General features: G+C 34.7%; 1 protein-coding gene across 3 annotated transcripts in view; it reads left to right on the top strand.

Moving 5' to 3' along the window:
* The window catches only part of Lrch2 (leucine rich repeats and calponin homology domain containing 2), a 93,117-nt gene that overhangs the window by 31,630 nt on the left and 48,254 nt on the right, over window positions 1-13,233 (top strand). For all 3 annotated transcript variants that reach the window (XM_038316930.1, XM_038316928.1, XM_038316929.1), the window contains exons 2-5: window positions 478-622; window positions 3,275-3,401; window positions 11,167-11,272; window positions 11,352-11,488. In XM_038316930.1, coding sequence (XP_038172858.1) covers window positions 478-622; window positions 3,275-3,401; window positions 11,167-11,272; window positions 11,352-11,488 — 515 coding nt within the window. The remainder of the gene's footprint in view (window positions 1-477; window positions 623-3,274; window positions 3,402-11,166; window positions 11,273-11,351; window positions 11,489-13,233) is intronic.

The raw sequence follows: 13,233 nt of genomic DNA, 5'->3' as shown, positions 1-13,233 counted from the left end.
ATAATCTCCATCAACAGGTGCTTATCCAAAAGGGTCTATTGTATTGATGTGGAGAAAGAAACTCTTTCTGGTTATTATTTTTTTAGTCCATCATGTGATGTACTACTTTTTTCAATACTTTTTTTCTTTTTGTATGTTGTGTGTATATCAGTTTATGTACTGCAGGGGATAGAACCCATGGCCTTGTGCATACTAGGCAAGTATAATACCACTAAATTATGCCTCCCACTATTGATATATTTAAAGATAAATATTTGCATTTTCAATACATTTAGTAGCATATTTTGTTAAAATGATTTTAAAATAAATTTATTAGTAAACATTTTATATCACTATATTAAAATAGCTTTTCAAGATACTGGTAAATAATATTTTACAATATATTCAATAGTTACTTAGATTCTGAGTGAATGTAGTTCTGTTTTTACTGTATATACAGGTGTATACTTGCTACTCAAAATTGTTTTTATTTTTCAGATCTTTCCAGAAATCGCTTTACAGAAATTCCTTCAGATGTGTGGTTATTTGCACCACTTGAAACATTAAACCTATATCATAATTGTATCAAAACCATTCCTGAAGCCATTAAGAATTTGCAGATGTTAACATACCTTAACATTAGGTAAGCAAACAATGTTTGTAAAATGCAGTTTTTCAGGGTCTAGAAAGATGGCTGAGCCATTAATAGAATAGGCTGCTGGTTTCAGAGGACCAGGGTTTGATGCCTAGCACCCTTGTGTTGGCTCATAACCACCTTTAACAACAGTTTTCCAGGATCCAACGACCTTTTCTGACCTCCTCAGGCACTAGGAATACACATAATATGTACATGCATGCAGTAAAACACTCATATTAATACCAATAGTAATAATAAATAATATTAGTAATAATAATATAAATCTTTATTAAAACTTTTTTTTCCATTTTCTTAAATCTTTAATCACTTTTAATAATAAAAGGTTGTATTTTGTTTATGTTCACATTGTTCAATAGCTTTTGGTCTTGTTATTTAAGGCAATGTTTCTCAAAGTTTCATACACAGGAATTGTCTGGGGATCTTGTTAGGTCTGCTGAGGGACCTGTATTTTCTAAAAGGTCTCCTGGTAATTTACCTGCATGTGTGTTGATCATTAGATCTCACTTTGAGAGGAAGGATTTAGAACATAAATATTTTTCTCATTTCTTGCCCAGTTTTCTGAATTAACTTATACGGCAGTCTAGTTACGCTAGTCAAACATTATAATGAAACACCAAGTAAAGTTTTATCACATGATGTGTTTCCAGTTCAAGAATGGGCAAATTGGAATGGAAGGTTGGAAAGTTTGGAGGTGACAGAGCATCTTTTAGCTTAACGTGTTTTTTTTTTCTTTCAATGATGGGGATAAATCCAGGGTGTTGTCCATGCTAGGCAAGCATTTTATCACTGAATGGCATCCGTAGCCATTTTATGCTTAATATGGCTTTACTATGTACTAGGCGATATTACAAGTGTTTGACCCATATTACTCCATTTAATATTCCAACATCATTTTGAGCTAGGTCATATTATTCTTTTATTCTATATGAGAAAACTGGGTTAATCTGTTTCCCAAAAACCCCATATGTTCATACATTTGTTCTTTGATGGCTGTGAGAGAATGACATTCCCCCAAATACTAATGTCTGTCAATATTCAATTCCCTTACATAAAAAAGCGTAGTGTATAGAGGATTGTGACTGGGACATAGGAAATTAGATATTTCAGAAGTTCTTTGAGGTTTACTAACTGAAGAACAGTGTCCTTCTCTTTTGTTACACACACACACACACACACACACACACAGAGAGAGAGAGAGAGAGAGAGAGAGAGAGAGAGAGAGAGAGAGAGAGAGAGAGAGAGAGAGAGAGAGAGAGAGAGAGAGAGAAAGAGAGAGAGTACTTTAAAGCCAGCCTAGTATTTATGGAAATTATTTGCAGAGATAAGATGGGATGGAGGATCTTATGTTATTCTTGCTTGAATAACATAGATCTTTTGTTCCTGTATACATTACAAAAACACTAGGTACAAGTCTCTAAATGCTAATTTGAAAAATAGGAAAACAATGATATCTTATTCTTTGTCAGTGCTTACTAGTATGTAATTGGAATGTTTTCTTCTCTATATTTTTGATTATGAGATATTTTGGGTCAATCCATCTGAATTTGACATTTGAGTATAGAATAAGTGTAAGGATACCAAATCTAGATTGACCAGATTTCAATCCAGGCTTTCCTGCTTACCAACTATGTAACTTTGGAACATTTCACATACTTTTATTGTGATTTATTTTCATTTTTAAAATGGGGTTCATGATGAGTGTTTACCTAAAGTAGGTTGCTGTGATGAACAGTTGATTCTATTCAAGTGAGTTATTCTGAACTTTTACTGGCAGATTGTAATTAATCAATAAAATGTTAGTTGGTATTGTATTTAAATGTACTCTAAGGAATTTTTCATTACTGTTAGACTGAAATAGAAGTGCTACCCAGTTGTTCTGATGCAATCTATCTAAAAACTACTAGTATTTTTAAGGATTTCTTTTATCTTTAATTGTATGTATGGGTGGGTCACACATGTGTATGTGAGTGTGCATATGAGTGCAGTGCTTGTGGAAGCCAGAAGATAGTGTCAGATACTCTGGAGCTGGAGTTACAGGAGATGGTGAACTGCCCCCATGCAAGTGCTGGGAATTTGGGTGGGTTTCAACAGCAGTCCACGTCCATAACTGCTGAGCCATCTCTCCATGATTCAAGCTACTGATATTTTAAAAGATAAGATTTCTTCCATCATTTTAAGTACAATGTCAGCAAATTTCAGCCAAGATCCTCACCATGGTTAGACTTATGAAGGTATCAAGTGTGCTAAAATATACCCCAGAAAGTTTTGGCATTCTCTAGCTCAGAAAAACCCTGAGTAGTTATTGCATGGGCTATTTATGAGCATTACCATATGTAATAATAGAATTTTTGCTATCAGATTTGTGTGTGTATCTCATTACAATAGACAAGTCACTTAGGGAGCTTTAGCCTTCATTTTCATATTTGTATATTGAAGCTAATATTACCAGTCTTAGGTTAATGTTAATATTAGCCAGTGTATGAACATAAATTACATGTGCTTGTTTGAAGTGAAACACTCAATTAATGGCACTTTTTACTGAATGCTTATTATTTACTGTCGAGGTGCTTTGTAATTTTTTAGCCTAATATAAAGATTCAGACATTTTTCATAATGAGATTTTCTTAATTTTTTCAGTCGAAATCTTTTATCAACATTGCCAAAATACTTATTTGACCTACCACTTAAAGTTTTGGTCGTCAGCAATAATAAGCTGGTATCCATTCCAGAAGAAATTGGAAAGTTAAAAGATTTGATGGAGCTGGTGAGTAAAATAATAATTATAAGTGTATGTGCCACATATAATATATACATTTTTATTTTAGAGTTATACTCATTCCTTTGTAGAATTTCACTGTAATTTTTTTTAAAAAGGGTAATAACTTAGTATGTGTCTAAATTCAGTTGGGTAACAATTTCAGCTACATTTATTTATGGCTGAATTTAGCTCCTAGCCCACACAGGAAAAGTTCAGTAATTCTTCAGACATAGACACTTTAGGAGACTTGGTTACAAGCTTTCAGAAGTATGTATCAAGTGAAGAGCTATTTATCAATTGACTTTGAAGACAGAGAAGTTCTTAAGGAAATAATATTTTTTCCTAATGTTTTATGGAGCTGATGCGGAGAGGTAGAACAGAATGGTCAAAGTAAAGAACGCAGCTTTGTGTGCTGGTGGTGCATGCCATTATTCTCAGCTACTCTGGGGGAAGGTAAATAATCATTTGAACTTAGTAGCTGTTACATCAATGCAGGAAACATATTGAGACCCCATTTCATCAAAACAAACAAACAAATGAACAAACAGTTTTTAAAAGGCAAAATGTAGGAGGCTCACAAACAGAAGTAGTATTAACAAGATAATATAATTATAATTCAATTAATATGCTCATATGACTTTATAACCCTTTTAGTTACAAAGTAAATGTAAAGAGGCAATTATATACAATTGATTGTGGAAAGTGATATAATGCCTCTGAATAATAACATTTTAGATTTTTAAAGGACATTGAATGTCTAGAGCAAAACATAGAGTGCTTAAGCATTGAAATGTTTTCATATATTTGTATTACTTCAGTTTTACACTGTGACATGCTGTTTATTTTTATATCCTGTTTAATATTAAGGCAAAGCTTTTCAAAAAATGGTGCTTTATGAATTTTCTTAAGTAGGATTTTATTATCTCTAAAGGACCAGAAGTTTTCTTTTTAAGCTTATTTATGATTTTATAATGGGAGCATATTCTAGCAATGTACAATATCAGAAATGTCAATATTTTATCTGTTTGCTAAAGAATCATTTCATGTCCAGTTTCTCTTTGTGCTTTAGAGCCATAGAAGTTTGGGGTTAGAAAAGATCTTAGAAATGATCAGAGACAGTCACTTCTGAATGTAGGAAACTAATATATCTACCTGTGTATTTCCCAAATAGACAGTTCTCTGGGTATATTTGAGCCTACCCTATTCTCTTTTTTAGAATTCTATTTGTTAATAATTTTTATTATTTTCAACCAAAATAATGCCCCTGCTGGCTTTATCTATTGACCTTGGCCATTTTGTGAAGAAGTGTACAACTTTTCATCCCTCAAATCCTTGTTACCCTACTGAAATTTTAAGGTCTGTTTTTGTAAGATGAAACATTCTTATTACCTTTATTTGTTTCAATGACTTTCTTTTTTGTGTATTCCAATTATTTAAATCAAACTATGTTGACTTATTAATGTGATTAAGCAATTAGAATTTGAGAACCAAATATTAACAGGTGCTTAGTTCCACGGTTTACATAATTTTCTTTTTAATCATATTTTTCAGTTCTTTGAAAATTTCTTACAATGTATTTTAGTAATATTCATCACTTCTCCCAACTTACCCCTGACACCCACATATATACCTGGATTCCCTACCTAATGAGCATTGTTTCATCTTAAAAAATATTAAAAACACATCCAGTTCAGTTGCTGGTGCATATAGTCTTGGATAAGTGGTCTTCCCCTGGAGCACAGCTGATTACACTCTTTAAAATAAATAACAAAGACCCTCAAAAGTATTTAGTATATATACTAAAATAAGTAAGTTCCAGTGTAAAAGAAATGAAAAACTTCAGAAATTTATATACAATAAAAGTGACTAATTAGCAAACTCTGTGGAAATTTTCAGTTAAGCATTACTATAAATGCATTAATTTTTAATGTTAGAATAACACATAGATGTACAACATGAAATGTCTAGAAAAATAGTGGATGCTAAAAATTTCTCAACTTTAATAAAATAGTATAGAGTATGTTTCAATAATAACATTCCACATTAATGTATACTCATGATTTAATTCCATGATGTTTATCATTCCAGAAGCTTGGTTTCCTTTAATTTTTCACATTGGCTCATCAATAGTTAAGGCATTTTATATATAGTATCAATCTGAAAAAAAATTAATATTGGTAATACATTATGATGCTTAAAATTTCTGTCTTTCCAGTCTAAGAAAAAACTGCATACATATGATGTGGGAGTCCCCTCTGTGTGCTCTGATTACCATTAATGAATAAAGAAACTGCTTTGGACCTATAGTAAGGCAGAACTTGGGTAGGCAGGGAAAGCTGGACTGAATGCTGGGAGAAAGAAGGGCAGAATCAGAGAGACACCATGGAGCTGCCGGAGATAGATGTGCTGAGTCTTTGCTGGTAGGCCATGACCTCGTGGTGATACACAGATAAATAGAAATGGGATAAATTGATATAAGAGTTAGGCAATAAGAAGCCACAGCTAATGGGCCAAGCAGTGTTTTAATTAATATAGTATCTGTGTGGTTATTACCTACATACATACAAGTGTTTCTTTATAAAAAAATAAGTGGTGTTTGTGGTTTCTACTAATAATTTTGTCTTATTTGTTGCATAATATAAATGATGTAATTATGAAGGATTTAATTAATAACCAATAGTCCATAAACAATGTTATAAATCAGCCATATAAATTTGTCATGCAACAAGGTGAACAGAATTCATAGCACACTTTCGTTTTTGTATTTTTTAAAAAGAGAAAATAAACTATTTTTTCCCTTTTACAATCAATACCAGTTCCCTCTTATTTCCCTCCTCCCATTCCCTCTACCTATTCCCCCATCCTATACCCCCATCCACTCCTCAGAGTGGGTAAGGCACATTGCTTTGGGGATGGTATAAGGTACTCCCTACTATATCTAGGCTGAGCAAGGTATCCATCCAAAGAGAATAGGTTTCCCAAAAAGCCAGTACAAGCAGTAGGGATAAGTCCTGGTGCCACTGTCAGTGGCCCCACAGTCTGCTCTAGCCATGCAACTGTCACCCACATTCAAAGGGACTAGTTTGATCCCATGCTGGTTCCTTTTCTGACCAGCTAGAGTCGGTGAGCTCCCATTAGCTCAGGTAAACTGTTTCACTGGGTGTCCCCATTATGGTCTTGATCTCTTTGCTCATATTCTCAGTCCTCCCACTCTTTGGGACTTTGGGAGTTCAGCCCAGTCCTCCACTGTGGGTCTCTGCCTCTGTTTCTAATCAGTTGCTGGATTGGAGGTTCTATTGTGAGATTTAAGGTATTTATTAATCTAACAACAGGGCAAGGCCAGTTCAGGCACTCTCTCCTCAATTGCTTAGGGTCTTAGGTAGGTTCATCCTTGTGGATTCCTGGGAATTTCTCTAGTGCCAGGTTTCTTGCTAGGCCCATAATGGCTCTCTTAATCAAGATATCTCTTTCCTTGCTCTCATATCTGTCCTTTCTACATCTAAACTATTCCATTCCCTCAAGTTTAACTCCCCCTTCCCTTCTCCCATCCTCTTTCCCTTTCACCCTCCCTTCTCCTCCCAGCCTGTTCTCCCAATTTTGTCAGGTTTTCTTGTCTGTTTCTAATTTCCAGGTGGATCTATATATGTTTTTCTTTGGTTTCACCTTATTACTTAGCTTCTCTATGATCATGAACTATAGGCTGAATGTCCTTTGTTTATAGATAGTATCCTCTTATGAGTGAGTACATACCATAATCATCCTTTTGGGTCTGGGTTACCTCACTCAGGATACTGTTTTCTAGTTTCATCTATTTTCATGCAAAATTAAAGGTGTCATTGTTTTTTAACTACTGAGTAGTATTCTAATGTGTAAATGTGCCACATTTTCTTTATCCATTCTTCAGTTGAGGGGCATCTAGGTTGTTTCCAGGTTCTCACTATTACAAATAATGCTGCTATGAACTTAGTTGAACAAATGCCTTTGTAGTATGATTATCTTTTGGATATATGCCCAAGAGTGGTATTGCTGGATCTTGAGGTAGATTGACTCTCAGTTTTCTGAGAAACCACTATACTGATTTCCAAAGTGGTTGTACAAGTTTGCATTCTCACCAGCAATTGATGAGTGTTCCCCTTACTCCCCATCCTCTCCAGCATAAGGTATCATTGGAATTTTTGATATTAGCCATTCTGACAGGTGTAAGATGTTATCTACAGAGTTGTTTTGATTTGCATTCCCCTGATGGCTAAGAATGTTGAACATTTTCTTAAGTATCATTTGGCCATTTGATATTCTTCTGTTGAGAATTCTCTGTTTAGTTCTGTACCTGATTTTTAATTGGGTTATTTATTATTTTAATGTCTAATTTCTTGAGTTCTTCATATATTTTAGAGATCAGTCCTTTGTCTGATGTGGGGTGGTGAGGATCCTTTCCCATTCACTAGGCTGCCTTTTTGTCTTATTGACTGTGTCCTTTGCTTTATAGAAGCTTGTCAGTTTCAGGAGGTCCCATTTATTTATTGTTTCTCTCAGGGTCAATGCTACTGGTGTTATATTTATGAAGTGGTCTCCTGTGCTCATGCATTGAAGACTACTTCCCACTTTTGCTTCTATCTATCAGGTTCAGTGTGGTTGAATTTTTATTGAGGTCTTCAATCCATTTGGACTTGAGTTTTGTGCATGACGATAGATATGGATCTATTTTCATTCTTCTACATGCTGACATCCAGTTATGCCAGCACCATTTGTTGAAGATGCTTTCTTTTTTCCACTGTATAATTTTAGCTTCTTTGTCAAAATCAGATGTTCATAGGTGTGTGGATTTATATCTGGATCTTCGATTTGATTTCATATATCAACCTGTTTTTTTATGCTAATACCAAGCTGTTTTCATTAATGTAGTTCTAAAATGGAGCTTGATGTCAGGTATTGTTATGCCTCTGGATGTTCCTTTATTGTACAGGATAGTTTGGGCTATCCTTGGTTTTTTGTTTTTCCATTTGAAGTTGCTTATTTTTCTTTCAAGGTCTGTGAAGTATTGTGTTGGGATTTTGATGGAGATTGCCTTGAATCTATAGATTGCTTTTGGTAGGATTGCCATTTTTATTCTGTTGATTCTACCTATCCAAGAGCATCAGAAATCTTTTCATTTTATATTATTTTCTTCAATTTCTTTCTTCTAAGACTATGTTCTTGTCGAACAGGTCTTTCATAGTACACTTTCACTCATTGAAGTTGAAGCAGTTCCTTTTTTGGTTTATTTTTTTATATTTAAAAATTTCCATTGCCTTCCCTCCTCCTCCCCCTTCCATCCCCTCCCCTCCATCCATACCCCCCTCCCTCCCTCTCCAGGCCAAGGAGCCATTGGGGTTCCCTACTCTATGTTAAGACCAAGGTCCTCCCAACTCTCCCCAGGTCCAGGAAGGTGATCAACCAAGCTGAGAAGGCTCCCACAGAGCCCATCCATGCAGAAAAATCAAAGCCCAGCGCCATTGTCCTTGGCTTCTCAGTCAGCCCCCACCTTCGGCCACATTCAGAGAGTCCGGTTTGGTCTCATGTTCCATCAGACCCATTCCAACTGGAGTTGGTGATCTCCCGTTAATTCTGTCCCACCGTCTCCATGGGTGAACGCACCCCTAATGGTCCTAATTTTCTTTCTCATGTTCTCCCTCCTTCTTTTCCTCATCAGGACCTTGGGAGCTCGGTCTGGTGCTCCAATGTTGAAATTTTCCTATTATTAGAATTTCTTTACGTGGTTTTATTATATTGCTTTTTTGAGACATGTTTTTCTTTGTACCTTTGGAGCCTGTTCTGGAACTAGCTCTTGTAGACCAGGCTGACCTTGAACACACAGAGATTTGTCTGCTTCTGCCTCCTAAGTTCTGTTTTTTATAAAAGTGTGCACGCACCACCACTGCCTGGTTTATTAAAAGGCTTTTTAAAAATGACTACAATGGCTTAATTTCTTTCACAGTTCATAGTTCTCTGCAGATAGCTACTTTTGGACATCATGTAATCCAGGGATATTTTGAACAATTCAATTATCTTTAGAAGTTAAAATCTCTCAGTGCGACTTAGATAAGTCAGCACCTACACTCATATGTTCTGGAGGGTATAGTCTTAAAGTAAATGAGCATCATTTTCAATCACAGCTTACGTACGGGTGGGACCTCCATGCTGTCATTTATCTTGCTTGACTTTACACAGGTCTAGCGGACACTACCACATTTGCTGTGGATTCATATGTGCAATTTCCCTTCTATATTGGAAAACACTGTTCTCTTGTGGTCATCTTTAATTATCCTACACCGTCTTCCACAATGTTCTCTCAGCCTTGGAAGGAGAGGGTGTGGTATACATGTTCCCTTTAGTACTAATCATTACACAACTACGTATTCTCTGAACCCTTGGTAGTAATAGGGATTTATGTTAATACTCCACTGTCAACAGAAGCTTCTCTGATGAGGGTTAAAAGATGTATTAATCTGTGTGTAAATTATAAGAAATCAATTTAATGCTGTGTCCATCTAGCAGAATAGTAGTAGTTGGCTTTTATTATAGGGGCTATGGCTGGCCTAGTCACAAGTTACTGGTCTGATAATAGTGCCAGGTATGAGTTTCATCTTGTGGAGGAAGCATTAAATTCTACCAAAAATTCATAGTTTACTCCGATGGTGTTCATACCACTATTGCACAATGGCAGGCCAGTTATTATGGTAGTCCACAGGGTTTATAGATGGATAATATTTATGCCTACTTTTCTCCTCTGGTATCAAGCATAGTACCTTTTAGAACTATGAAAGCTAGCTAGTAGGAAGGAAGCTTCCAGGGGAGTATCAGCTTGATTTTTCGTTGTCCTGTGTCTCAAGTAGGTACCATCTTTAGTAAAAGGTCTTACTGTCAGTGTTTGAAGGTAGTTAACAGCAATAGCAAGAGTCTGTAACATCTGAGGGTCTTTAGGCCCTTGTTCAAAAATTCTCAAAGGCGTGGCCCATTCCTGGCACTAGCCTTTTTATTTAATAATGTATTACATCTAATAGCGTTTTGACATATTATTGGTGACTCCATTTTAATTCATTTTATATATGCAATTGATTTTATCTATATTTTTAAAAGCTTCTATAGTAGTAGGTTTCTATATGATCTCTTTCCCAAAAGGTCTTTAGACAAGTGGCCTTTAAATCAGGCATATATATATATATATATATATATATATATATATATATATTAACCTTGAGAAACTTCAGATTCTTATTCCTTTAGATATTTTTGAGTGGGATTTGGACTATGTGCATATGTGCTTGTAACTGTTTCATATTCTTACTCTTTTGTAGAGAATAATTTATTTAAACTTAGTATTACTATGGTTCCTGGTTCTCTAATTTACATCTTGATGTTCCTGATTTTCTTTAGGTTTTTATCCTCCTAAATAATGTGAAATGATCTATGGTAGATGGTAGATTAAGTTGACTGTTGATATCTACAGTGTTTTATCTATGCTTGAACATTTGGCTCCTTCTAATTTCGATGGACAAAGTTGTTCTTTTGTTGAGAGTTTTGCTCATGTACTTACTAAATCTAGTATCAATTTTTTCATAGATTTTTTATTGACTGTGGTATATTGGCCTATGATCTAATTCAAATAAAAATCTGCCAGAAAAAACATTATAATTAACTTTGCTAACAATTTATCCATATTCTTAAATTTTAAAGTTGAAAGTATATTTATATTTCTTAATTTGATATTGTTCCACTTTCTTGTTTTCCTTAGGATATTAGCTGCAATGAAATTCAGGTCCTTCCCCAACAAATGGGAAAATTACATTCACTTAAAGAGCTAAATATAAGAAGAAATAATCTCCATGTTTTGCCAGATGGTAAGATATTCACTATTTCTACTTACTTGAGTAAAGGCGTAACCATACAATCTTTAACTTTATTTTCATTTCTGAACAGAATTAGGAGATCTTCCCTTAGTCAAGTTGGATTTCTCCTGTAATAAAGTGACTGAAATTCCTGTTTGCTATAGGAAGCTGCACCATTTACAAGTAATAATTTTGGATAACAATCCATTGCAAGTACCGCCAGCACAGGTTTGTAATAAGCATATGATGTTTCTTTCTTTTCAGTTTTATCATGATTTTATTTTTATTGAATTTAAATACAGTATCATATGATTCAATTTTATCTTTTACATAGGAGTATCTAGAGTTTTTCTATGAATTGACATTTGATATTTTTTGTTTTGTTTTATGGCAGTCTCATATTTTTATGCTGGTCTCAAATTTTCTTTGTGGTGGATGGTTATGAATTTTATTTATTTATTTTTGTTTTTTTGTTTTTATTTCGAGACAGGGTTTCTCTGTGTTGTTCTGGATATCTTTGAACTCATTCTGTAGATCAGACTGTCTTATATCTCAGAGATCCACCTGCCCCAATACTGGAATTAAATCTGTGTGTTTCCACTTCCTGACAAGATGGCTATAAATTTTGATCCTCCTCCTGTTTCTACCTATCAAATAATGAACTTGGAAAACTGTGGCACCATGGCCTGCTAGAAACTTTTTTATTTTATTTTGATAGTAATTTCAGTGTAGGTTATAGACAAGCATTTGGAAAACCTAGAATCCCCCTTTCTCTGTGTGTATTTACAATTCTGATTGTGTTATTTTAAAAAGAAAGATTCTGAACTCTCTCAGGTGTTCATTTGCTTGGTATTTGTTGGACTATTGGTATAATGGGTATTGAGATGCAGGTTGGAATTGGAGTTCCTCTGGGAAAATTTCATGATGGGCATTAAGATGGGCTGTCTGCAGGACCAAGAGTGCTTTGCCTGAGGAAAGATAGCTCACATGGAGAAGACTAGCTACATATCCTCTCCAGTATATTTTTGCCACTGAGATAGAATTACAACAGATAAAAAGATACAAGTGGCAAACATTAATTTTGTATTTTAAAATAGTGAGTAATAAAGCCCCAAGGAATCCACTAAAACAATAAAGTTCATGAATTCATGAAATGCAGACATCAGGATTTTGAAAATTGTACTAACTCTAAGCTTTGGTCCCTAGCATGTGAAGAAGTGCTTTTTTTTTCTTTCAACGATGATACATTACATTTATCACAAAGGGAATAGATATTTTGCTTTTATATATTTATTGAAATTTAGAAAATTTTATATAATGTGTCTTGGTTATATTTACATTCACCCTCCACTCTTCCCTCTTCATCCTCCATGGTCCATTTACTCCCTATCATGTCTTCTTTTTTCCTTGCTTTTTATCAGAAGAAACTTTCAGCAGCTGTCTGGGTCCTCTGTCCCTTACAATCTCTTATTACCCTCTTCTGTGATGTTTTTGAGCCTTAAACATAGCGGCTATGCTGCACATGTGTCTGTTAGGGCTAGACATCCAATGTCCTAATGATCTCTGTGTTTTGACTAGTTGTGGCTCTCTTTTTTCCTTCATTTTTATTGTAAATATTTTTATACAATATATTCTAGTGGTTCTCCTGCCCGCAACTCCCAGATCCTCCCCACTCCTCCACACACTCAAACCCACATCCTTTCTTGCTCTTGCTTATTAAAAAAAAAACAAATAGGCATCTAAAGAAATAATGAAATGTTAAAATAAAAATAAACAAACTTGAATAGGACTAAACAAGAAAGCAAACAAACAGAAAAGTAGAGTCAAAGAAAAAGCACAAGAGACACACATATATATGTAGAGACTTGCGTACACATACAGAAATACCCTATAAACACAAACGTAGAAACCATAATATATAAGCAAAGGACAACTTCTGGGTTAGGGATCAGGGCTTGTGTCCACTTCCCTCT

This window comes from Arvicola amphibius, chromosome X, assembly GCF_903992535.2.
Source record: "Arvicola amphibius chromosome X, mArvAmp1.2, whole genome shotgun sequence".
Lineage (NCBI taxonomy): Eukaryota > Metazoa > Chordata > Mammalia > Rodentia > Cricetidae > Arvicola > Arvicola amphibius.
This window is presented reverse-complemented; position numbering and strand designations above follow the sequence as displayed.